This window comes from Gadus macrocephalus, chromosome 16 (genome assembly GCF_031168955.1).
Source record: "Gadus macrocephalus chromosome 16, ASM3116895v1".
NCBI classification, from domain to species: domain Eukaryota; kingdom Metazoa; phylum Chordata; class Actinopteri; order Gadiformes; family Gadidae; genus Gadus; species Gadus macrocephalus.
In genome coordinates this window covers 1,397,009-1,421,667 of record NC_082397.1, presented here as the reverse complement: position 1 = coordinate 1,421,667, position 24,659 = coordinate 1,397,009, and the positions used below count along the sequence as shown (strand labels likewise).

At 51.5% G+C, this 24,659-nt stretch overlaps 3 protein-coding genes across 7 annotated transcripts in view; 2 read left to right on the top strand and 1 right to left on the bottom strand.

Moving 5' to 3' along the window:
* The first annotated feature begins 543 nt into the window (after positions 1-543).
* neu4 (sialidase 4) lies at positions 544-4,307 on the top strand. The gene is made up of 5 exons (XM_060075731.1): positions 544-616; positions 1,082-1,406; positions 2,048-2,303; positions 3,094-3,585; positions 3,700-4,307. The coding sequence occupies exons 2-5, from the start codon at positions 1,206-1,208 to the stop codon at positions 4,305-4,307; spliced, it is 1,557 nt and encodes a 518-aa protein (XP_059931714.1). The 5' UTR covers positions 544-616; positions 1,082-1,205.
* Positions 4,308-5,719: 1,412 nt separating this feature from the next.
* lxn (latexin) lies at positions 5,720-14,564 on the top strand. 5 transcript variants are annotated; one of them, XM_060074984.1, is made up of 7 exons: positions 5,720-5,948; positions 10,425-10,616; positions 12,635-12,697; positions 13,098-13,272; positions 13,639-13,775; positions 14,022-14,084; positions 14,216-14,564. In XM_060074984.1, exons 1-7 carry the CDS (start codon positions 5,760-5,762, stop codon positions 14,327-14,329), a joined length of 933 nt encoding a protein of 310 aa, XP_059930967.1. In that variant the 5' UTR covers positions 5,720-5,759; the 3' UTR covers positions 14,330-14,564. The 5 variants fall into 5 exon arrangements, with proteins under 5 accessions (XP_059930967.1, XP_059930972.1, XP_059930970.1 ...); XM_060074989.1 differs by having other exon boundaries at positions 5,721-5,948; positions 10,437-10,616; XM_060074987.1 differs by having other exon boundaries at positions 5,721-5,948; positions 10,434-10,616.
* The window catches only part of gfm1 (G elongation factor, mitochondrial 1), a 34,259-nt gene continuing 15,690 nt past the window's right edge, over positions 6,091-24,659 (bottom strand). The window contains exons 2-19 of the mRNA XM_060074980.1: positions 21,979-22,159; positions 21,605-21,757; positions 21,284-21,416; positions 20,483-20,687; positions 19,864-19,980; positions 19,595-19,745; positions 17,026-17,180; positions 16,601-16,685; positions 16,083-16,220; positions 15,776-15,877; positions 15,359-15,415; positions 15,111-15,248; positions 14,624-14,706; positions 9,205-9,367; positions 8,456-8,600; positions 7,913-8,073; positions 7,523-7,576; positions 6,091-6,623 (exon numbers count right to left, since the gene is read on the bottom strand). Of these exons, the coding sequence (XP_059930963.1) occupies positions 6,492-6,623; positions 7,523-7,576; positions 7,913-8,073; positions 8,456-8,600; positions 9,205-9,367; positions 14,624-14,706; positions 15,111-15,248; positions 15,359-15,415; positions 15,776-15,877; positions 16,083-16,220; positions 16,601-16,685; positions 17,026-17,180; positions 19,595-19,745; positions 19,864-19,980; positions 20,483-20,687; positions 21,284-21,416; positions 21,605-21,757; positions 21,979-22,053 (2,247 nt within the window). The 5' untranslated portion in view covers positions 22,054-22,159 and the 3' untranslated portion in view covers positions 6,091-6,491. The remainder of the gene's footprint in view (positions 6,624-7,522; positions 7,577-7,912; positions 8,074-8,455; positions 8,601-9,204; positions 9,368-14,623; positions 14,707-15,110; positions 15,249-15,358; positions 15,416-15,775; positions 15,878-16,082; positions 16,221-16,600; positions 16,686-17,025; positions 17,181-19,594; positions 19,746-19,863; positions 19,981-20,482; positions 20,688-21,283; positions 21,417-21,604; positions 21,758-21,978; positions 22,160-24,659) is intronic.

The following is a 24,659-nucleotide window of genomic DNA, read 5'->3' as shown; positions in this document are numbered from 1 at the left end:
CTGCTGTTATGGGATAGATGACTAGCTGACAGGTCCATGCTAGCTGAAGTACCTGTGTTTATATGGCCATACAAATGGTTATATTTACATAGATGAATAGACAATACTTCTAGAAACAGGTGTATTTTGTATTTGTCTTTTTTTTTTATTTATTTTTTTACGTATTCAGTTATACAGATCCTCTTTATTGTACTATGAGTTGTTGTATCATACTGATTATGAAGTCCACATAATCCGCTTGTGGATGAATGTGGTTATGTGGGCGTCCTCAGAGTATAAAGTAGGCCTCACAATGTTGACTCTAATGCACAGAGCATGAGGTTGAAGGCCTTTAGCACCACATAAAGAAGGACACTGCAGAACTAATTGTACAAAGAGTAGGGCCTGCGAGCCATGTCCTCCCCCCCAATACAAGCCTTTCAACGAGGGCAGCTGTCTGCTGAATCATCCAAAGCTGCAGATTTGATGAGTGTGGTCCATTTCTGGGTCAGTGAGCATACTCCCCCTCTCTCTCTCTCTCTCTCCCTGTCATACATGGGGTATGACAGCAAGAGAGAGAGTACTCAAATGCTGACACATAGGTTGTGAATTCGTACGACCACTGAAACACTTGGCTGTGAGTAATATTTTCATCTGAACTTATTTTGTTGACTTTTTAGATTTCTGCCTCAATAGAAAGTTGTTTAGAGTATCAATGAGGATCAATGATTTGCAATTGTAAGTGGTTCATGCAACAGGGTGCGAGATGGAGTGAAAGCGCAGAGGCCACTAGCAGAAAATCTCTGATAGTGCTCAGACTACCTTGTTATCTTGTTATTATTTAATTTCATGTTTCCTGTTTAAACACTTTGTTTCACTGGAGATTCAGTCCCACATTCAAGTGTGAAATACACTTTGAAGAAGCAACGATGGTGTGATAACTGGACTCATTTGTAGAAGAATTAGACTCAGATGTCAGATGTAGTTGTTTTTTTTAACAGACAGACAGACAGTAAGAGCAAGAGCTGAGAGCAGTATTCAACCTTTCTCTCATCCAGACGGACAGAGAAACAGACACTGCCTTTTTTACTCTTTGAAACAGTTGGGGGACCATTGACTGAAGACCAGTGACTGACACACACACACACACACACACACACACACACACACACACACACACACACACACACACACACACACACACACACACACACACACAGCCAGCCATGCGCTCCCCGTACTTCCCGGCGCGGTCGGTCCTGTTCCGGAAGGAGGCCAACGGCGTGACGTACCGCGTGCCGGCGCTGCTCTTCCTGCCTCGCTCCAACTCCTTCCTGGCGTTCTGCGAGGAGCGGCTCAGCCCCTCCGACGCCGAGGCCCACCTGCTGGTCCTGAGGCGGGGCACCTTCTACCGCAACTACGTGGAGGTCAGTGGGACCCCCCCCCAGGCCTCCCCTCGTGGGGTCTCTCTGTGTTGTTCATGTGTTCTTGTGGTTAGTCTTCCTCCTGGGTCGGCCTGATTGCAGCAGAAGCAGAGAATGTGTTTAAACGAGAACTGCTCTTCTTGGGGGGCGGCATGTGGCTCAGGAGGTGGAGCGGGTCGGCTGGTAACTGGAAGGTTGCCGGTTCGATCCCCGGCTCCTCCTAGCGGAGTGTGGAGGTGTCCTAGAGCGAGACGCCTCCCCCTGACTGCTCCTGACCAGCTGGCTGTCACCCTGCGTGGCTGAGCCCGCCGTCGGTGTGCGAATGTGTGAATGAAGGGTTGAATCTTAGACAATATTGTAAAGCGCTTCGAGTGGCCACTGGTTAGAAAAGCGCGGTATAAATGCAATCTATTTAGCATTTCTACCCCTCAATATTTCTATGATGTAGACGCTTTGGTTCAAAGTGTCTCCCAAGGATTTAGTACTTCTTAGATTCATGTCAGGTAAGGGTTAGGGAGCGTCTCGCTCAAGGATGTCCTCAGGTAGACGGGGGACGATGGGATTTGAACCCAGAACCTTTAGGCCCAAGAGGCACATTAGCCACAGGACTATCCTTCCTAGCCCTATGTTTATCCCCCCCCCAGTGGGAGGACCTCCGCGTGCTGGGCACCGCCCACCTCCCGGGCCACCGCTCCATGAACCCGTGCCCGGTGTACGACGAGTTCACGGGCACGCTGTTCCTGCTCTTCATCGCGGTGCTGGGCCACGTCTCCGAGTCCTTCCAGCTGGTCTCCGGGAAGAACGTGACGCGCCTCTGCTGCGTCTCCAGCACCGACGGGGGCGCCACCTGGGGGCCCGCCACCGACCTCACCCAGGCCGTCATCGGGGACACCATCTACGGTAGGAGGGGCCTCACACGGGGGGGGGGGGCGACCATCAACGGTAGGAGGGGCCTCACACAGGGGGGGGGCCACTGTCAACGGTAGGAGGGGCCTCACACAGGGGGGGGCCACCATCAACGGCAGGAGGGGCCTCACACGGGGGGGGGGGGGGGGCACCATCAACGGTAGGAGGGGCCTCACACGGGGGGGTGCCACCATCTACGGTAGGAGGGGCCTCACACAGGGGGGGGGGCACCATCAACGGTAGGAGGGGCCACCATCTACGGTAGGAGGGGCCTCACACGGGGGGGGCCACCATCAACGGTAGGAACCACCTCACACAGGGGGTCAGAGGGTCGGGGACGCCATTAACGGTAGGACCGCCCTAACCCAGGGGGTCAAGAGGTCTTCTATCCGTGCGCAGCCCCGCCTTCTCCAGTGAACCACGAAAGCCCTCTCCGTGGCACCGGGTGGATTTGACCCCCTCGGTTTCACACAGGAAAGACAGTGAAATTGCCGGGGCGTGCCAAGCCACGACCGAACCGGCTTGGCCGTGTGAACAGGCCTAAAGAAAAGGGAAAGTAAAACAGAGGGCACAAAAGAATAGAACACACAATAAAAACGATGTAAAATATTCAAAAGCCTCAGAGGTTTTTTCATACGCTAAAAACAATCATTGTGGCATTCTAGAGCCCAACTGATTGATATTGATCCGTGTCTATACCAACCTGCCGTACTGTTTGATCTGAACCCCCCCCGCCCTCCTCTCCTCTCCCCCCGCCCTCCTCTCTCTCCCCCCCCCCCCCCAGAGTGGGCCACCTTCGCCCTGGGCCCTGGCCACGGCATCCAGCTCAAGTCGGGCCGGCTGCTGGTCCCGGCCTACGCCTACCAGATCGACTGCCGCCGCTGCCTCAGCCAGCTCTGCCAGACCACGCCGCGCTCCTTCTGTTTCCATAGCGACACGCACGGCAGCTCGTGGCGCCTGGGGGAGGCGGTGCCGGGCCCCGACAGCGTGGAGTGCCAGGTGGTGTCGGTGGACGCCGAGGACGGCGGCAGCCTGCTGTACTGCAACGCCCGGAGCCCGCTGGGCTGCCGCGTGCAGGCGCTCAGCCTGGACCGCGGCGCCGCCTTCCAGCCCGGCCAGCTGGTGCCGCGGCTGGTGGAGCCGCGCAACGGTTGCCACGGCAGCGTCGTGGGGTTCCCCGCCCCCGTCCACCTCTGTCGGCCCCCCGGCGGGAGCCCCGCCCCCCCTCCGCGCCCGTCCCGGTCCCGACACTGGACGTCCTGCTCGTTGCGACCGGGCGGAGACGCGGACGGACCCCCGGGACGTCCCGAACCCGGACCCCGCCCCGCGTCGCCCGCCGGCAGCGCCGGCCTCGGCCCCTCCCCCCCCTGCCCGCTCCCCCGTCCAGCAGCGGACCGCAGCCGGTCTGCGTCTGCTGCACCCCACCCCACACAGGCCCCGCCCCCCAACGCCACACAGGCCCCGCCCCCCCTCAACGCCACAGGGGAGCCCGGCCAGTCCCCCGGGAACTTCCTGCCCCCCACCTGGGTGGTGTACTCCCACCCCACCTGGCCCGACGCCCGCAGGGACCTGGGGGTGTACCTCAGCCCCTTCCCCCGGGACCCCGACAGCTGGGCGGGCCCCTGGGTCATATACGAGGGCCCCAGCGCGTACTCAGACCTGGCCTACCTGGAGCTGGCCCCCTCCCCGGGGCCCCCCTCCCCCGCGGCCCCCCCCGCCGTGGCCTTCGCCTGCCTCTTCGAGAGCGGCACGCGGACGGCCTACGACGAGATCTCCTTCTGCCTCTTCACGCTGTACGAGCTCATCGACCACCTCCCGGGCCGCTGGGCGGCGCCGCGCCCCGGCCCGCCGGACGCCGGGCGGCCCCACGGCCCGCTCGGCGACCCCCGCCCCGGACAGAGCCGCGGGCGTCATGGCGACGGCGGCGTCGCGGCCGGCGGCAGGACGTTGGCCCTCAGGAAGAAGGACAAGAGGAGTGGGATGTGCGGCGTGTGCTAACGATGCTAACGCAGCGCTGAGCAGACGCTGAAGGGCTGGTCATGGTCCCACGTTCACGCAACGCAAGGGGGTCACAGACCCCTCACGTCCTTGCGGACCCTCCTTGCGGACCCTCCTTGCGTCCACCGCGAGGGCCGGACGTGCGCCTCCCATAAATCGTAACCTTCCGTCGAGGCGAGGCAGCGGCGAGGGCTGTGATTGGTCCGCTCACTAAAACCCGACGCAGAACCAGAACAGGTTCACGACGGCGTCGAAGCGTCGGCGTGGTCCTTGCGTAAGTTGCGTTGCGTGACATGGGACGTCATCAGCCCCTGAGACCCCCTCAGTGTTGTGTAGATCGGCAGTGCGGTTCCCTCGGTGTACATCGACAAATGGACTCGTACTGTTTCTATTGTTCTGACTGTGACGGGAAATGTGCATTTTAAACCAAACTAAACATAATAATATATTGTGCAGAGTGTGTGAGAGACAGAACATGAACTGTTTGAGTTCAGGGTGTTGAGGGTTTTCATCCATGTTCCATGTTCTCTATATCTGAGGAACAAATCATCCTGGGATTGTCTGGGAACGTTACCTTGTTTATTGCAACGATAAGGATGAAGATTGAAGATAAAGATTAAGTGCAATTAAAGTCGCCTCTAGTTGTTTTGCTTGGGTGTATCAATACGTCTTAATGTTCTGTGGGAGTGTGTGTGGATGACGGCTGGTTTGAGCAGCCTCACCGGGCCGAATCTGATTGGACTCTTGAGTATCAGTGTGTGCAGGTTACACCAACCACCTCCACCCTTACTCTACACTCCACCTAGGTGACTCGTGGTGTTGGAGGACCGGTTTGGAAACAGGTGCTTCCTGTTCCCAGGCAGGAGATCTCTCCCTGAGTGTGTGTGTGTGTGGGGGTGGCCGGTCTAACCTGTGCACACTGATGACTCAATGAGCAACAGGTGTGCCCTGGAGTCCAATCAGACTTGGCCAGGAGAGGCTGATGAAACCAGGCATCCTCCACACAGTTATTGTAGCCTCAAGCTCGAGCTAGGTCACGTGTCTTCAACGATTTTTTCTTTTTTTTAAGAATTGCCTCACACATCTCTCCAGGGTTTGGTTTGGAGAAAAGTTACCAAAACCTTAAAATTCCACTAAAAACAAGTGCTCCAGTCGTGTGTTCTCCCAGGGCCGTCGCAGCCCACGAGCCCTACAATCTGTGTTCCTCACTTCCCGTCTGTCACAGCCGCAGTGGAAAAGTTTCAAACTTGTTTTTCCCTTTGCAGAAAACGTTCAGCACTATCAGCGTCAACTCGCCTCCCGTTCGAGTGAGAGGAGCCGTTTGTTTAGATAGCTTTGGTCTCTGTGCCAGGAGGACAGCAGGGTCTGGACAGCCTCCCCCTCCGCCCCCGTCCCTCCTCTTGTATAACTCCACACCGAGCAGCAGCCTCACTCTCCTCCTCCACGGCCGCCATGTCTCCTGCCCTCATGAGGGTCCTGTGGGTTGTTGTTCTGCTGTCTGCTGTCCGGGGGGCTCCTCTGGGGACCGTCACGCCACCACCAGTAATACTAGAACCAGTACCGTCTGTACCAGTACCGTCTGAACCAGTAAGGGTGGACTCGGGGGCCGACCAGAACATCAGCATACCCATCCACACGGAGGTAAGAGAGCCTTCGTACGGAGGAGTTAAACAGTGTTTGTTTTTAGGTATTTGAATGCGTTACCGACGACGTGTTTGATAGACGCTGTTAAATCGTATCTAATCTCTAAACGGATACAGTTGTACAAACCAGCACTGAGGAGGACAACGTAAAAGGTTTTATTTTGGTATCCACTCCTTCTCAAGAACATTCTGTACATAGTACACAACCTGCCGCTGCACGGTCCGATCAGACGCTCGGCTTCAAATATTCACGTCCACCGTCCCGTCGGACGCCAGACCAGGTAACTAACCGTTAACTAACCAACCGCTCTGCTACAAAGAAAAACGGGAGGGAGGAGAACGACAAAGTAACTGATGAAATATGTACAATGTGAGTGACTCATCCGAGTCAAAGCCGTGGGGGAGCAGGAGGAAGGGAGGGTGTTGAAGGGCTGGTGAAGGGCTGGTTAAGGGGAGGGTGCGTTGGGTGGGTTGGTTAAGGGGGGGTGAGACAGGTGGTGTCAGAGTCCGGTGTCTAGTAACCACGCAGTCGAGCTCCCGCTCAGTTCTTCCATGTCTTCTTCTTGACGGGGAGCTGGCCCGTGCTCTCCAGGTATTTATGGACCAGCTCCTCCTGCGTGGCCGGCAGGCAGGGCTGGTATCGGTTGTAGTCCATGGTGTACTCTCCTTTCCCCTGGAGGAGCAGAACAAAACACATTGGCTGCCGGAACGCCAGTACGAGCGTTTACACAACCGAATGACGGGATCCTCCCACGCTGAAGCTCAGAGGAGGCTGTTTAGTGAAAGTGGATCCAATAAGGAGGCTGTTTAGGGAAAGAGGTTCCAATAAGGAGACCGTTTAGTGAAAGAGGTTCCAATAAGGAGACCGTTTAGTGAAAGAGGTTCCAATAAGGAGACCGTTTAGTGAAAGAGGTTCCAATAAGGAGACCGTTTCGTGAATGAGGTTCCAATAAGGAGGCTGTTTAGGGAAAGAGGTTCCAATAAGGAGACCGTTTAGTGAAAGAGGTTCCAATAAGGAGACCGTTTAGTGAAAGAGGTTCCAATAAGGAGACCGTTTAGTGAAAGAGGTTCCAATAAGGAGACCGTTTAGTGAAAGAGGTTCCAATAAGGAGACCGTTTAGTGAATGAGGTTCCAATAAAGAGACAGTTTAGTGAAAGAGGTTCCAATAAGGAGACCGTTTAGTGAAAGAGGTTCCATTAAGGAGGCTGTTTAGTGAAAGAGGTTCCAATAAGGAGACCGTTTAGTGAAAGAGGTTCCAATAAGGAGACCGTTTAGTGAAAGAGGTTCCATTAAGGAGGCTGTTTAGTGAAAGAGGTTCCAATAAGGAGACCGTTTAGTGAAAGAGGTTCCAATAAGGAGACCGTTTAGTGAATGAGGTTCCATTAAGGAGGCTGTTTAGTGAAAGAGGTTCCATTAAGGAGGCTGTTTAGTGAAAGAGGTTCCAATAAGGAGACCGTTTAGTGAAAGAGGTTCCATTAAGGAGGCTGTTTAGTGAAAGAGGTTCCATTAAGGAGGCTGTTTAGTGAAAGAGGTTCCATTAAGGAGGCTGTTTAGTGAAAGAGGTTCCATACCTCTGTGCAGGATCGCAGCTCTGTGGCGTAGCCGAACATGTCGTTGAGAGGAACCTGAGGGGGGGAAAGGGGAGTTAATAAATACACAAAGTGCTGTGAATACCATGGAAGGCTGATTTACATTTAGGGGATTTAGCAGACGCTTTTATCCAAAGGGACTTGCAAATATTCATTCACACATTCACACACCGACGGCGGAGTCGGCCACGCAGGGCGACAGCCAGCTGGTCAGGAGCAGTCAGGGGGAGGCGTCTCGCTCAGGGACGCCTCGACACTCAGCTAGGAGGAGCCGGGGATCGAACCAGCAACCTTCCGGTTACCAACCGACCCGCTCCACCCCCTGAGCCACCACGGTGTGAAGCTCGTCCGGCCGTGCGTCAGACCACTCACGTCGGCGTACAGCGTGAAGTATCCCTCGGCGCCGTCCTGCCCGGTGATGACGCCGTGGCGTCGGTTGACCCCGGCGATGACCTGCCCCTGGAACTCCTCGGGGGCCACGATCTCCACCGACATGATGGGCTCCAGGATGGCCGTGTTGGCCTTCTCCATGGCTGAGACCGCCACGCGGGGGGGGGAGAGGATCAATGAATCCCCCCATCACACCGTTTACCATCAACAGAAAGTCGTTGAGCAGCAGACACTCTGATCCAAAACAGACTGGGCGTTTTAGTTTGTTTAGAATCCGTTATTGAGCAGGAAGTGGGGTGAGACGTCCTGCACAAGGAGGACCAGATCGGGTTCTGGAAGTCCCAGAACCCTGCCAAGAACCTTCCAGGAGGGTCTGGGCAGTGTTGCCAGATTGGGACAGATTTCCCGCCCAATCTGGCCCACTGGTTCTGGGAGTCGAACCACCCTAACCCCTGGACTACCGGGCCTGAAGACAACGAGCCAATGAGGAGGCCGGGACCCGAGCGGCGGCAGCGGCAGCCTCACCTTGCTTGAGCGCGCCCTCGCCGGCGCGGATGAAGGAGATCTCGTTGGAGTCCACCATGTGGTTGGCCCCGTCCTCCAGGACGAAGCGGACCCCCGAGATCTTGTGTCCGCTCAGGGGCCCCTTCTCGCAGGCCTCCCTGAAGCCCTGAGGACAGAGAGGAGGGCCCTGGTGAACACACGGCTCGCCGTCCAATCGTGTCACGGTTCACCCAACGTCTGGCCCGTGATTGGCTCCTACGGTCGAGGTCCTAATGAAGTCTGGCTCCCATTTGGAATCATGATTTAGTCCGGTATTCTTCGTCTCCATCGGGTCTTAACTTCTCAAGAGGACCGATTATGATCACGTTAACTATTTGGAGTGACGTTCGGTCTATGAAGTGCTGCAGTTCTACGGGTCTACAAAGTTTACCGGGTTTATAAGGTTTCTCCTGCTAGTCTACCACCCAAAGCAGAGTCAGAATTAGAATAACAATTACATCTAGGGCATTTAGCAGACGCTTTTATCCAAAGCGACTTACAATAAGTACATTTGTCCGAAGAAAGAGACAATATATCGCTGTCGGTACAGTAAGGATGTTCATAGAACCAAGTGGCAAGCACACAAAAATCGCTAGTTAACCCATTCCCCGTACACCACAGAGGCAGCTAGGATAAGAACCAGTTCGACAGCTCAGAAGGCGATGCAACCAGAAGGTCCAGATGCCTCCTCCGCTGGACTCCTAAACGTCTGAGCTGTTCCTCCCACGTACCTTCTCCACGGCGGGGACAAACTGCTTGGGGACGTTGGTCCCCACGGTCTGGTCCTCAAACTCCACCTTGGTGGAGGCCTCTGCGTCCAGGGGCTCCAGGACCCCGATCACCTTCCCGTACTGCCCCGAGCCCCCGGACTGCTTCTTATGGGTGAAGTCGAACCTGGAGACACACGGAGGAACGCTCAGCGTTGGGGCCGCGGGGAGATCCAGATGATCTAGTTCATCAGGCAGAGAGTCAGACTAGATCCAGTTTGATCTAGTTCATCAGGCAGAGTCAGACTAGATCCAGTTTGATCTAGTTCATCAGGCAGAGAGTCAGACTAGATCCAGTTTGATCTAGTTCATCAGGCAGAGTCAGACTAGATCCAGTTTGATCTAGTTCATCAGGCAGAGAGTCAGACTAGATCCAGTTTGATCTCGTTCATCAGGCAGAGTCAGACTAGATCCAGTTTGATCTAGTTTGTCAGGTAAAGAGTCAGACTAGATCTAGTTCATCAGGCAGACTCACACTAGATCCAGTTTGATCTAGTTCATCAGGGTCAGACTAGATCCAGTTTGATCTAGTTCATCAGGCAGTCAGACTAGATCCAGTATGATCTAGTTCATCAAGGTCAGACTAGATCCAGTTTGGGGCTGATTCTGAGGGAATTGGTGAAACAAAATCAGTTAATGAATATGGTATGTGGATGATAAGCTATGGGCGTTTCTTTTAAGGGCGTTTCTTCTTCAACATAAGTCTAATGGAAGAGGGTACAGAGAATGATTGCAAGCAGAACGTCTGAAATGCAACCTGTACGATTTGCAGAAGCCTGTCTCTTTAAAAGAAAAGGGGGCGGTCCCTGAAGAGAACGACCCAAGCAGGAAGTCAAGTCTTTCTCGTGCAGGGCATGAGAAACAGTGTCCCCACCTCATCCATAGGCAAGCTGCTCTACTCTACTAACACTACTGTATGTTTGTTCTGTCTAGTCAACACATTCTTCTCTTAGTGTCTCCGCCCACAGAGACCACTCCCTGTCCAACGTTAGACCAGAACTACCAGCCTCCCAGGGCACACCCCGCGGTCAAAGTCCCTCCAGGAAACCTCTCCTCCTTCCCCCCTTCCCCTCACTCTGCCTCACTCTCTCCGCCTGCAAACGCCGGCTCCTAGCTCCTGACCGATCCTTTCCATTATCCCCTTCCTCCTTTGCACCCCCCCCCCCCCCCCCCTACCAAAACAGCAGCAGCAGCAGCAGCAGCAGCAGCAGCAGCAGGTGGCTCTAGACGTGGACGTGATGTTGACCGGGGAGCTGAACCCAAACCACTACCCGGCCAGGAGGGCGGCCCAGGTGGTCTTGCACCATCTCAACACCCGCTACGGCTCCCCCTACTGGTGGGGGGCGCTGAGACAAGTCCACAAAGCCACCGCCGAGGTAGGTAGGGTCTAACCCGACACCAGAGGTAGGTAGGTAGGGTCTAACCCGACACCAGAGGTAGGTAGGTAGGGTCTAACCCGACACCAGAGGTAGGTAGGGTCTAACCCGACACCAGAGGTAGGTAGGTAGGGTCTAACCCAACACCAGAGGTAGGTAGGGTCTAACCCAACACCAGAGGTAGGTAGGTAGGGTCTAACCCAACACCAGAGGTAGGTAGGTAGGTAGGGTCTAACCCAACACCAGAGGTAGGTAGGTAGGGTCTAACCCAACACCAGAGGTAGGTAGGGTCTAACCCAACACCAGAGGTAGGTAGGTAGGGTCTAACCCGACACCAGAGGTAGGTAGGTAGGGTCTAACCCAACACCAGAGGTAGGTAGGTAGGGTCTAACCCGACACCAGAGGTAGGTAGGGTCTAACCCAACACCAGAGGTAGGTAGGGTCTAACCCAACACCAGAGGTAGGTAGGGTCTAACCCAACACCAGAGGTAGGTAGGGTCTAACTCGACACCAGGGGTAGGTAGGTAGGGTCTAACCCAACACCAGAGGTAGGTAGGGTCTAACCCAACACCAGAGGTAGGTAGGGTCTAACCCAACACCAGAGGTAGGTAGGTAGGGTCTAACCCAACACCAGAGGTAGGTAGGTAGGGTCTAACCCAACACCAGAGGTAGGTAGGGTCTAACCCAACACCAGAGGTAGGTAGGTAGGGTCTAACCCAACACCAGAGGTAGGTAGGTAGGGTCCAACCCACCACCAGAGGTAGGTAGGGTCTAACCCAACACCAGAGGTAGGTAGGTAGGGTCTAACCCAACACCAGAGGTAGGTAGGGTCTAACCCAACACCAGAGGTAGGTAGGTAGGGTCCAACCCACCACCAGAGGTAGGTAGGTAGGGTCTAACACAACACCAGGGGTAGGTAGGGTCTAACCCGACACCAGAGGTAGGTAGGGTCTAACCCAACACCAGAGGTAGGTAGGTAGGGTCTAACCCAACACCAGAGGTAGGTAGGGTCTAACCCAACACCAGAGGTAGGTAGGGTCTAACCCGACACCAGGGGTAGGTAGGGTCTAACCCGACACCAGGGGTAGGTAGGTAGGGTCTAACCCGACACCAGAGGTAGGTAGGGTCTAACCCGACACCAGGGGTAGGTAGGTAGGGTCTAACCCGACACCAGGGGTAGGTAGGTAGGGTCTAACCCAACACCAGAGGTAGGTAGGTAGGGTCTAACCCAACACCAGAGGTAGGTAGGGTCTAACCCACCACCAGAGGTAGGTAGGGTCTAACCCAACACCAGAGGTAGGTAGGGTCTAACCCAACACCAGAGGTAGGTAGGGTCTAACCCAACACCAGATGTAGGTAGGTAGGGTCTAACCCAACACCAGAGGTAGGTAGGTAGGGTCTAACCCAACACCAGAGGTAGGTAGGTAGGGTCTAACCCAACACCAGAGGTAGGTAGGTAGGGTCTAACACAACACCAGATGTAGGTAGGTAGGGTTTAACCCAACACCTGCAGAGGTATTCGGGGTTTAACCTGGCTCTTCTGAACCAGGTCTAGAGGTGGGCAGGGATTAAAACTAGAGATGTTCCGAAACCATTTTGTCCTTCCCGACACCAATTCGGATTTCTGAACTTGAGTATCGGCCGATACCGAGTATATACAGATACAGCCTCTAGCATAGTCACTACTAACAGCACTCGTTCTTATTGAAGGGTTCTCTTAAGATGACAGCGATGTATACGTCATTCACTTACTGTCTGCAAATTGGATTTTGAGAACTAGATCATTTACAATTATTAAAATCCATTTGTATTCTTGTAGTTATGCATGAGCTTAAATGTTTTCCTGACTTGGTAGCGCAAACACACGTAGGTCGGAGATGGCGTGCGTGTTTCCACCTCCGAGCGTTAAAGACCACAGCATTACACCGCACGTTGTCATGTGATGCATCGGCTCATTGACTCGCTGATACCCAATACCCAATACTACAGCATTAGTAACGCCTGGTTTTGTGTTGCAGGCGCTGGGGGATTCGGGGAGGAAGTACAGCCTGGAGGTCACCCTGCAGGACCAAATCAGTGGCGTAAGACCCTGTGATTCATAGTCTCCACGAGTGTTGCAATGGAAACACACTGGGGAATAGAATAGGCCAGTAGTCAGCGTTATGTTTGAAATGATCTACGGTACAATGTCTTTGAATCAAACTCAACGTTCTTCCCTTACTAATAATAACGATCCTGGAGTCTGGGCATCGGACAGTTTAATTTGGCCTCGTCAATGACTTGTTATTGTATACCACCTTTACCTGCTCCCAAACCTTCTCTAAGGAACAGTTCAATACCGGGTACCACTGTAGGAGTATATTACAGTATCTACAGCAGCACTGCTGCCGTGTGTGAATAGAGGCAGTGGACCATCAGAACCGTTTTCAAAGTCCCTCGCTTGTCATCCCTCTACAACCCGGCCTTGTGTTTGTCTTCTAGACCAAAGAGACGTGCACGGCGGAGGTGGTGTTCCCCGGGGGCCCTGCTGGGGGCCCCCCCCAGGTCACCACTTCGTATGAGGGCAAATCAGAAATCAACACCCAGGCTCAAGAGGAGGCCTTGTACAACCAGTACAACACGAGTCAGAATCTGTTGTCGGGACATAACCTGCCAGGTATTGTACCATCGTTCCATCTGAGTATGATGATATAGAGATGATATAGAGATGGGTCAAGATAGATGTATAGATATAGATGGAAAGACAGAGATATAGATAAATGGATAGAGTGATATATAGAGATGGATATAACGTGTGCCAAACACTGAAACAAAGGCCTTATTTTGACTTTGTAAAATGATTCTGTATCACGATCATCCTTATATACACACACACCTCTCAGACAGAGCTTTGACGATAATCCAAATATGTAGTAGTTTGCTTCAGTCCAGAATCCATAACCTCTGACTGTGTTCTATGAATACATAATGACTGATGTCACGGGTCATGTGACCACTGACCCATGTGACCTGTGACCCACAGACAGCTACGGCCACGTCGCCCCGGGCATGGAGCCCTTCTGGCACCTGGGGGGCGTGGCCTCCAGCTTCGTCATGCTGAAAGAGTCCAGCGAGAACACACTGTACAACATGGCTCAGGTGGTCAGCGTCACGCAACTGGTGAGCCCCCCGACTGACCCCCCCCACCCCCAGTAAGACCCAAATGAACCCAAGGAGGGCTCTAAATGAAAGGCCAATCCTTCAGGCATGTTTGGTCTTCTAAGAGTGGTGGTGTTATGAAGACGGAAGAACTCCAAATGACAGATGATGCCATGACGTCATTCTGCCATCGTTTCATGCCCTGCAGTGAGATCAAATTCCTTCTCACGGTCGACCAACATGTTTCCCTCCTCTCTGGACCAACAGGCGACGGAGAACAACCAGCTGAGGTTCAACTACGATGTTCTGCTGCATGAGATGGTGTCTCAGGTAACCTCCGGACGTTTACGATGTGGCGCAGTGAACCGCCCAGTAAACCTGACCCCCGTCAGCTCTCACTGGGACGCCTGACTTATGGCCCCCTACTACCGCCGGGCTAACATCTCTCCCGTCCGCTGCAGGAGATCATCCACTGGAAGCTGCTGGCCTCGTGGTCTCCACAAGAGGGCGTGAAGGCCTCCCAGATGGAGCTGCTGCCGAAATGCCATCACTGTGAGCCTCCTCAGGAGCACTAGCAGCCAGCCTCCGTCGCCGCCCCACGGCGCAGCCTCCCGCTACACGCGTGTACCCAGATCTCACAGGCTCGGGGGCGCCAGCCCTTCCTGTTGAGGTTCGCTACCGATATAACGCACTTGGTCTGGGCAAAGACCTGAAGACTCACACCGGCCGTGTGGGACGTGTACCAGGAATAGTCGTGACATAACATTCTACATCGTGCTACTTTTCCAATAAATAAAGACGTCGATTCAGGGGCTCTCTGTGGTGTGTTTGTGGTTCTGGGTGTGTGTCGTGTTGGGAGGTGGTCTTACGGTACGGAGTTGGTGACGGTCTCTCTGAAGGCCACCTTGGGTTTCCCCATCACACAGGCACAGTTGTACTCCCGCTCCATCCTCTGGAGAGGAAGAGGAGGAGGAGGAGGAGGGCACAGTCAGGTTATAGGGTTGCTTTTCCTCAAACGTTAGTACAGATGTTCTGGTACCAGGATAAACAGCCTGAAGATCTGTACTTGAAATATGCCTACAAATAAATCAGGTGAATAAACATGCTTACAAAACAATATCGCTAAAGCGTTTAAAGAATATGGAGCAGGAAACTGAAGTCAATCATGAAGAGATGACGGGTTTGAAAACAGAACAATACTAACTGTAGTAGATAGCAATACAGCCCCCCCCCCCCCCCCCCCCCCCTCATTTCCACTATATGGAAATAGAAACTGCTAGTTCTGCGGACGGTACGGAGCGATTTCAGATGGAACACTGGGAATGCCGGTGACGGGAACGGCGGCCGTGCGCCGACCTGGGAGTAGATCTCCAGGTGCAGCTCTCCCATCCCAGAGATGATGGTCTCCTTGCTCTCGGTGTCGTAGTGCACCCTGAAGGTGGGGTCTTCCCGCGTGAAGCGGTTGATGCCTTTGGAGAACTTGTCCGAGTCGTTCTGTGGACCGACAGGACAACGTAAAGAAGAGTCCGGACTCTGGAGAGGGCGGGGCCCACAGATGGGGACGAGGTGCCGGTGTGTTCGCACGTGGACTGACGGCTCGTTACCTTGTTTGCGGGCTTCATGGACATGGAGATGACCGCCTCGGGGATGTGGATGGACTCCTGCGGGAACATCGTGTGTTTGAACGTTGTTGGAGCAATGAGCCTCTCCCCTTAACCCCCCCCCCCCCCCACAGCCCACTTAAGCATTTATTATACGTTGGTACGTCATGGCACTTAATATACACACTTATTGTATGTTCTACGTCTTTGCACTTAAAAATAGTACTTGTGTAGCTGTCTCTGTTGTATACGGGGAATGGGTAAACCTAGCGATTGTTAGAGCTTGGCACTTGTTTCTATGATCATCCTTACTGTACCGACAGTGATATAGTAATGTTTCTCTTTCTTCTGACAAATGTATCTTAAGAACGTAGAGTCATATTGTGGAAGGCTAGATCTCCAGATCTCTCGATGACCCACCATGGAGAGGTTGGAGGACGTCTTGGTGGAGAAGGTATCTCCGCTGGCACAGTCGATCCCAAACAGAGCACAGATGTCCCCCGCAAACACCTCCTCCACGTCCTGAAACAGAGTGGGAAGTTATCCCGGGAACACCCTTCAGGAGAATGTGAGGATCAATGAGGGCTGAGTAAAAATAATTTATGTTTCAGTGGTTGGTGCATGGCCTTCATGAATCTTATTTTATTCTTCACATTCTGTGATCAACCCTCATGTGACCCCATGGTTCTGACACCGGGTCAGTTTGGTGGATGGATCCTCTCCTCACCATCAGCTGGTCGGCATGGAGACGGACCAGTCTCTGCACCCGGACCTTCTTCCCGGTGCGGGTGTTGTAGATGTACTCAGACTTCTTCAGACAGCCCTGGTACACGCGCACGTACGTCAGCTGACCGAAGCGCCCGGCCTGGAGGGAGGGGGGGGGGGGGGGGGGGGGGGGGGGAGCAGAGGTCAGTCCCCTCGCCCCGGAGTTCATTCACCCGCGCCCCCGGACACGCGGCCGACTCCACTGACCCATCTGCCCAGCGTCTCCCCTTCCCTTTGAAAGTTAACGATCTGTTCTCCTCCACGGCTGCCGAGTTCACAGCCCCTCTCTTAATTACAGCGTGTACAAAGTCTTATTTTTCTTAGAGGATGAAATAGTACTGATTGATCGCATGTTGGTGGTTTGTCGTTCCCAGCTTGGTGTGTGTGTGTGTGTGTGTGTGTGTGTGTGTGTGTGTGTGTGTGTGTGTGTGTGTGTGTGTGTGTGTGTGTGTGTGTGTGTGTGTGTGTGTGTGTGTGTACCTCTAGCTTGAAGGCCAGCCCAACGAAGGACTTTAAGCCGTCTCTCGCCGGGTCCATCAGAAACTTTGTGCTTTCATTGGAGTCCCTAAGTTATCAAACACACCAACAACATGAGAGCAGAACAACACGACGATTCCCTCCAAACACTTCAATCAACCCCAAAGGTCTCTAACGAGAGAGAGAGAGACAGAGACAGAGACAGAGACAGAGACAGAGAGAGAGAGACAGAGACAGAGACAGAGACAGAGACAGAGAGAGAGAGAGAGAGAGAGAGACAGAGAGACAGAGAGACAGAGAGAGAGAGAGAGAGAGACAGAGAGAGAGACAGAGAGAGAGAGAGAGACAGAGAGACAGAGAGAGAGAGAGAGAGAGAGACTAGTCCCGCTCCACTGAAGCGCTACACGGAGCCCCCGGGTGGCGCTCACTCGTCGTTCAGGAGGGCGTAGTTGTTGACCTCGGTGGGGTTGGGCAGGTAGTCCAGCGCCGCGTCCAGCAGCGGCTGCACGCCCTTGTTCTTCAGGGCCGTGCCCACCAACACGGGGCTGAAGAGCCGCTGCACTGTGGCCCGGCGGACCGCAGCCTGGGGGGGGGGGACGGGGGGACACCACCACACATAGGGTGACTACAACTCAGAATACAGTCAAGATGGACATGTACTTGGGCGGCTCGATTATGGGAAAGATCACAATCACGATTGTTTTGGTCAACATTGAAATCACGATTTTTCAAACGATTGTTTTTGAGTTTGAAAACATGTTGCATTTGGTCAGCGTGTCTCTCTGAATTCTTTTTTTTGTAACTGAGAACTTTGAAATTTCGCCTTAAAAAAAAAATACACATAATGGTAAAAAATAAAATGTTCCAATCTAAAATGATGAAAAGATATGTATCCAGCTGTTCTGAAAACTAAAAGCTAGATTGTTAATTTTGTGATCGTTTGACGCTAAAATCGAAATCGTGATCAAAATTCGATTTATCACCCAGCCCTAACCTATACAGCACTTATTATAGGAAGTTAATGTACATCGATAGCTATCTAACTCAATTATCTCGATCCCAGGAGGCGGAAGGACCGTGAGGTTAAGTCAATCGACTAGTCGGTCCCTGCATGTTGAGCAGGTGAGTCTTATCAAGTAAAAGAACTAGAAACGTCCCAATCCGTGAGGCGGTCCATCACCGGAGGGCCTGAGCTGGAGGGTAGGGTTGCCGCGGTATACGGTATTACCGGTATTACCGGTGTTACCGGTGGTGAGGCCAACACCGATTACTCGGTGTTGCTCACCGGCAACACCGATGATCTTTTTTTTTCAGTAATAAAAAACAAATTCAGTAAAAATGAACAGTATAATTATAATTAAGAAAATTAAAATGTGTAGAATAGGCCACAGTTCTGCTCTGTGCGGTAGAGAATTGGCGCGCTGAGAATTGGCACGCTTCCCTACAAGACCGGTAACCATAGCAACGCCGGTAAACAAACCCCGCGAAGCCCAATCCCTACGTGAGCTCCCCGCGCGACGGCCATCCGGAGGCGCACAGAGCTTTTGGCCGTGATATTATGACACATAAAATTATATTATACCATTATATATATTAGGGATGGGCATTTGAAGAAATGTTCTTGATCGAGCATCGCTAGAGTTATCGATCAATTATCGATTAATCATTAACTTTTTTCTATGTTTTTTTTCTAATGTTTTTATCAATGAAATCTTTATTCCAACAATAATGTATGGGCCAAAATTAATACAATACAGTTAACTTGAAGACCTACAACTGTTTAACAGTTTTAAAATAATAAATACAGGCATTATAGGTTATAGGCCTATGCGGCGCTCGTAAAGTCCGAACAATGCGCCTACAGGCGCTCTTAAAGGTTTGGAAACGATTCAACAAGACTAAATCTGTAGCCTATTCCAATTACAATAAGTAGCGAACTTATCGGACAACAATAATCAAACAAAGGCAGTAGGCTAAAAGTGGGCATTAAACTGTATAACTGTTATGAAAAAAAAGGGGGGGGAAAGGCCGACATATAATGCCTGCAGCCGGCGCGCGGAAAAGGCTTGCAACAAAAAGATGAGCCACCCATTTACAAACAATTGCATGAACTAGTCTATCTAAAAGCAATACCTTATTGAACATATATAAGGCTGGACTTGTTGCTAAAATATCACAGTTTTGGCAAAATGTAACGACTCCAAGAGGCACCAAGCGGAGCGAGAGTCAACACATTAAGAAAGAAAAGAGCGACTCACATACGGTGGTGACTGTCGTCCATAGCATACAGTAACTCCAGCCTACATATTTTTGTTTAGGAATATAAGCATGTTTGTCTGCTCGTCTGACCCCCCCACATGCTCGGGGGTCAGACGCGAACGCAGCCTTGTAACTGTCAGTCCAGCAGCAGAAAACACCCGCTCTGACGGGACCGAAGTAGCGGGGATGCAGAGGTATTGTCGCGCTAACTTTGACAGCCTGGGGAACCTTCTTCCATTCACTTTCCACCAGTCGGCAGGGTTATATTCAATTAAATGCTTCAAGACTCACAGTATGCAACACAACGTCCTTTTAATCGATAACAATATAAATTGATCGACGCATTTCTTAACGATCAATTATCGAGCATCGATTAATTATGCCCATCCCTAATATATATATAGAACGTTATAAGACGCCGAGAATTGGCGCGCTGCCAGCCGCTGTCACCGAGTGTGAGAGGAGAGTTGACGGAGAAGATGGCGGTTGACCTATAGTTTCAAAGTAAATACCGTTTATACCGGTAGTACCGGTGTTGACACGAGCGTATTACTCGGTGTGAAAATGTCTACACGGCGGCAACCCTACTGGAGGGGATCCAGAACCAGCTAGAATCTAGCTGGTTCTGGATCCCCTCCAGCTCTGGACCCCTGGGTCTGGGACATGAAGCCTGTTCACCGTCATCGAGCAGCTAGATGACGGTGAACAGGCCCAGGGGGGGCAGAGTGGGGCCCTCACCTTCAGGTCCAGGATGGTGGGGACCCTCTCCTCCAGGAACATCTCCCCCAGGGTGTCGTCCACGTTGGCCACGCACTCCACCAGCTCCTGCCTACGGTCGACGGCCTCGGCGCGGTACTCCGCCGGGATCTCGTCCAATCGGATGTCCTGACTGAACCGGAGAAAGGAACACGATCGCTTTACAACGGGAAAAATATACGAAAAGCATGAGAGAATCTAAAAACTGAAGAAGCGATTGTCGGGACGTTGTATTGAATAGAATCCCGTACCCGAAGGGTCCTTCAAAGTACATGCTGCGCTCCTCGACCAGGTCGATGATGCCCTTGATGTTTCCCTCCAGGCCCATGGGGATGTTCAGGAAGGCTGCGTTGTGCTGGAGTTTGTTTCTGAGCATCAGACGGAAAGAAAAGCAATGCGTTAACCATCGAATGCGAGTCAGGAGCTGGACCAGGTTATCTTGCTGGTTCGATCCCCGGCTCCTCTTAGCTGAGTGTCGAGGTGTCCCTGAGCAAGACGTCTCACCCCGACTGCTCCCGACGAGCTGGCTGTTGCCCTGCGTGGCTGACTCCGCCGTCGGTGTGTGAATGTGTGTATGAATGGGTGAATGTGAGGCAATAATTGTAAAGCTCTTTGAGTGGCCACTGGTGAGAAAAGCGCTGCATAAATGCAATCCATTTACCGATTACCAACACAATACAGTGAAGAGAATCACAACTAAATTCAACGTTTATAAACTCTTGAAAAGAGCTTTAACATATTTGAGTTGCTGGGCCCTAGAGTCTCAGTGTGGCTGTAGGGCTGTACTGTATGGGTCGCATCGGTCTCACGAGGGATTGCAACAGTAGATGTTCCAGTGTCCCTTCGGCCGACCCCCCCCCCCCCCTCTACCTCATCTGCTGCAGGGCCCGGTAGGGGTTGGCCCCCATGCGGTCCAGCTTGTTGATGAAGGTGAGGAAGGGCACGTTGTAGCGCTTCATCTGCCGGTTCACCGTCATCGTCTGGCACTGGACCCCGCCCACCGCACACAGCACCAGCACCGCCCCGTCCAGCACGCGCAGGGCGCGCTCCACCTCAATGGTGAAGTCCACGTGGCCTGGGGGGCGAGGGAGGCATGTTAATAAGAATAATGATAATACATTTTATTTATAGTGCCCTTTTCATCCAAAGATCTCAAAGGGCTACAGGTTAAAAGCGGTGCTGTTAAAAAATTAAAAATTAAAATAAAAAGGGGTTTAAAACATCTAAGAGGGGGAGCAAAAGGTTTTGCAAAAAATAAATGTCTTAACGGGGACATATTATACCGCCAGGTGTGAGTGTGATGATTAGCCTTACAAGCCGTTTCAAAAATCGGCCCCATATGACATCACTAGTGGGCGTGTCTGTCCACCTAGATGCGAGCTGGACAGATGGGTCGACCAGCCTACCCAGTGGACTGAAGGAAACGTCGCTCATCAATCCAGCACAGATCTGCCCCACCGTTACACACACGTGAGCGTTGGCGCCGTTTGACTTTGGGTTTGTTTACGACGTATCCAAAGCAACGGGGCGTTCAGAGACGTGGCATTAACGAGCAGGTACCTTGCTCAAGACTGCTTGAAGGTAGGTTTCAGTCATTGGGGATCAAACCCAGCGCCTTTTGGCTGTGAGTTGTACTGTGTCACTAGCACCCTGCTCCCCGTCCAGCCCTACCTGGTGTGTCGATGATGTTGATGTTGTGGTCCTTCCACATGGTGTAGGTCGCGGCCGACTGGATGGTGATGCCTCTCTGTCGCTCCAGCTCCATGGAGTCCATGGTCGCCCCGACGCCATCCTTCCCCTTCACCTACACCCCCCCCCCCCAGGAGACGACACACCATGGGTCACGTTAAACGCATGGGGAGGAAACAGCTTACCAATCATGTTTATGACTGCAGGCAGGAAGTTTAATCTTCCGGCATGCTCTGTCGGAGGTCCTTGCACCTTGATAAATGAATGAATGAATGAAACAGTGGAGTAGTCGCTTGCGTTCACCTCATGGATCTCCGCTATCCTGCCGGTGTAGTACAGGACACGCTCCGTAAGAGTGGTCTTGCCCGAGTCGATGTGAGCAGAGATCCCGATGTTTCGGATCCTCTCGTTCGGAACGAAGCCAGAGGAGCAGCTTCGACAACTGTTTATTAGGACCTGTAGTAAAGCCCAGTTCACGGTTAGATGATTCAATTCAATTCAATGTTTATTCATCAGGACCCTTCAGATTATTAGGACCTGTAGTAAAGCCCAGTTCACGGTTAGATCAGGTGTCGTTGTGATTATGTGATGATGATGATGATGATGATGATGATGATGTAAGTGACAGCACACGGAGCGTTATGATGAGGGATAACCGTTCTGTGAGATGATCTTACGTTCTTGAGAGTGACGGTTCCTGGTGCCAGAAGGTGTCTCCTCCCCAGGCTGAGTCCGGCTGTGAGGACCCTCATGATGACGGTGTGAGGCTCGGTGGTCGTTCCTCGATCGCAGCCCCCTGCTCTGGATGTCAGACCGTTCAAAGTCACGCCGGACCAAAACCCTACAACGCTTCCGGGTCTACGGAAAGCGAAAAGCGAACATTCCATCCTACATAATATTAAAATGTAATAATAATTTAGGCTAAATAATTAGACCGATAGATATCGAGCAATATCAAACTGTTAACCAATTTTAACTAAATGTGAGAAGTAAAAAAAAAAACATGTTTTCCTTTATATCAAGTGTTGCATAGAACACATCGTTGAGGGCTTATTGTTCATGTATAATAAGTTAATGTATACCTATCGATGGCTTCAACTAAATGCATCAATTAAATACAATTAGATGAATCAACTAGTGAGTCATAGCATGTTGGCCGAGTAGGCCTAGTCTTTCAAAGTCTATGCAAGTAAAAACACAAGAAACGCCCAATTCACGATGTATCCTCACTGTTTGGTGATGAGTGTGAACTTGCTTTCTAGTGTAGGGTGACCGGACGTCCCCGATTTCCGGGGACAGTCCCCGGAAAGATAGCGGATCGCTATCTGTATTATGATAGATAGCGATAACAATTGTTTTTACTTTATATTTGTATTGTATTTAATTGTTTAATCGAAACAATAAAAAAAATTGCCCGCGAAACGGCCGAACGCGTCAAATGACAAATGTTTTGCCCGCGAAACGGGCGATCGCGTCAAATGACGTAGGAAGGTTCTTGAAACATAATACAGATAACGGATCGCTAGATAACACTTGTTTTTACTTTATTTACTAGCTAAATTCGATTAAACAATTCAATACAATACAAATATAAAGTAAAAACAAGTGTTATCTAGCGATCCGTTATCTGTATTATGTTTCAAGAACCTTCCTACGTCATTTGACGCGATCGCCCGTTTCGCGGGCAAAACATTTGTCATTTGACGCGTTCGGCAGTTTCGCGGGCAAATTTTTTTATTGTTTCGATTAAACAATTAAATACAATACAAATATAAAGTAAAAACAATTGTTATCGCTATCTATCATAATACAGATAGCGATCCGCTATCTGTATTATGTTATTTCGTCGTTTGGAAACATGTTTTCTGCATCGCGTAGTCTGTTGCCGGGCAGGTTGTCAGGATGTAAACAAACGATGACGTAGGCCGGTACAATTTTAACGTGACAACGGTGTCACGTTAAAATTGTACCGGGGGCGAAAATTGTACCGAAAATTTGCATACGCGATCTGATTGGATGACGGAACCGTCGCTGCCGAAAAAGTTGAACATTTTTCAACTTTCTGACGCCCCGTGCCCACTACCTCCGTCGGTTGACCGTTGCCCATTGACTTTGAATGGGGACGGACGCGCAATGCATTGTGGATCCGTCCGTTCAGTTGGAGCGTTCGCCACCTTCAGAAAGTTGAAAAATGTCCAACTTTTTCGGCAGCGACGGTTCCGTCATCCAATCAGATCGCGTATGCAAATTTAAGCACTGTGACGCGACTCGGGCTCTGACGATACTGGAAAGCGGGAAAGCGGGTAATCTTGCATCGCAACAAGTAGGAAGAAGCGGGAAGAACCCGGCGAAGCGATTTGATTGGCTGAAGGATGCCTCTGCAAAGACAACTCCCCCATCCGTGTTTACATGTGGTCGATAGTGTTTAAATGTGGTCGATAGTGTGTAGGTGTGGGCGAGAGTGTTTAAATGTGGTCGATGGTGTTGGGATGTGGTCGATAGTGTTTAAATGTGGTCGATAGGGTTTACATGTTTAAATGTGGTCGATAGTGTTTAATTGTGGTCGATAGTGTTTAATTGTGGTCGATAGGGTTTACATGTTTAAATGTGGTCGATAGTGTTTATATATGGTCGATAGGGTTTACATGTGGTCGATAGGGTTTACATGTGGTCCATAGTGTTTAAATGTGGTCCATAGTGTTTAAATGTGGGCGATAGTGTTTAAATGTGGGTGATAGTGTTTAAATGTGATCGATAGGGTTTACGTGTGGTCCATAGTGTTTAAATGTGGGTGATAGTGTTTAAATGTGGGCGATAGTGTTTACATGTGGTCGATAGGGTTTACATGTGGTCCATAGTGTTTAAATATGGTCGATAGTGTTTAAATGTGGTCGATAGTGTTTACATGTGGTCGATATTGTTTAAATGTGATCGACAGTGTTTAAATATGGTCGATAGTGTTTAAATATGTTCTTTTCACTCTCTCCACCTCATCCCTAACTCTCCACCTCAAGCTGGTGTGTAGTGAGCGTTCTGGCACCGATTGGCTGCCGTGCATCACCCAAGTGCTACATATTGGTGGTGGTTAGTGAGGTCCCCCCTTCACTTTAGGCGTCTTTGAGTGTTATTAATTATTCTTCTTCTTCATGTTTAACCTCTGTTTTCCTTTTATTCCTAGTCTGTTTTACATAGTTTTGAATGATGACTATATGCTCTGTAAGGTGACCTTGGGTGTCTTGAAAGGCGCCTCTAAATTAAATGTATTATTATTATTATTATTATCCGTCAGCCACGCCTTCCCACGTCCGTTGACTGACGGTGCAGTGGGCACGAGGCGTTACGCCCCGTGCTCACTACC

Excerpts from the sequence above, each read along its gene's own strand:
- neu4 (XM_060075731.1), top strand. The coding sequence starts at position 1,206 with ATGCGCTCCCCGTACTTCCCGGCGCGGTCGGTCCTGTTCCGGAAGGAG. Across the intron at positions 1,407-2,047 it reads TCTACCGCAACTACGTGGAG|TGGGAGGACCTCCGCGTGCT; the intron begins GTCAGTGGGACC and ends TCCCCCCCCCAG. Across the intron at positions 2,304-3,093 it reads CATCGGGGACACCATCTACG|AGTGGGCCACCTTCGCCCTG; the intron begins GTAGGAGGGGCC and ends CCCCCCCCCCAG.
- lxn (XM_060074984.1), top strand. The coding sequence starts at position 5,760 with ATGTCTCCTGCCCTCATGAGGGTCCTGTGGGTTGTTGTTCTGCTGTCT. Across the intron at positions 10,617-12,634 it reads TCCACAAAGCCACCGCCGAG|GCGCTGGGGGATTCGGGGAG; the intron begins GTAGGTAGGGTC and ends TTTGTGTTGCAG. Across the intron at positions 13,273-13,638 it reads GTCGGGACATAACCTGCCAG|ACAGCTACGGCCACGTCGCC; the intron begins GTATTGTACCAT and ends TGTGACCCACAG.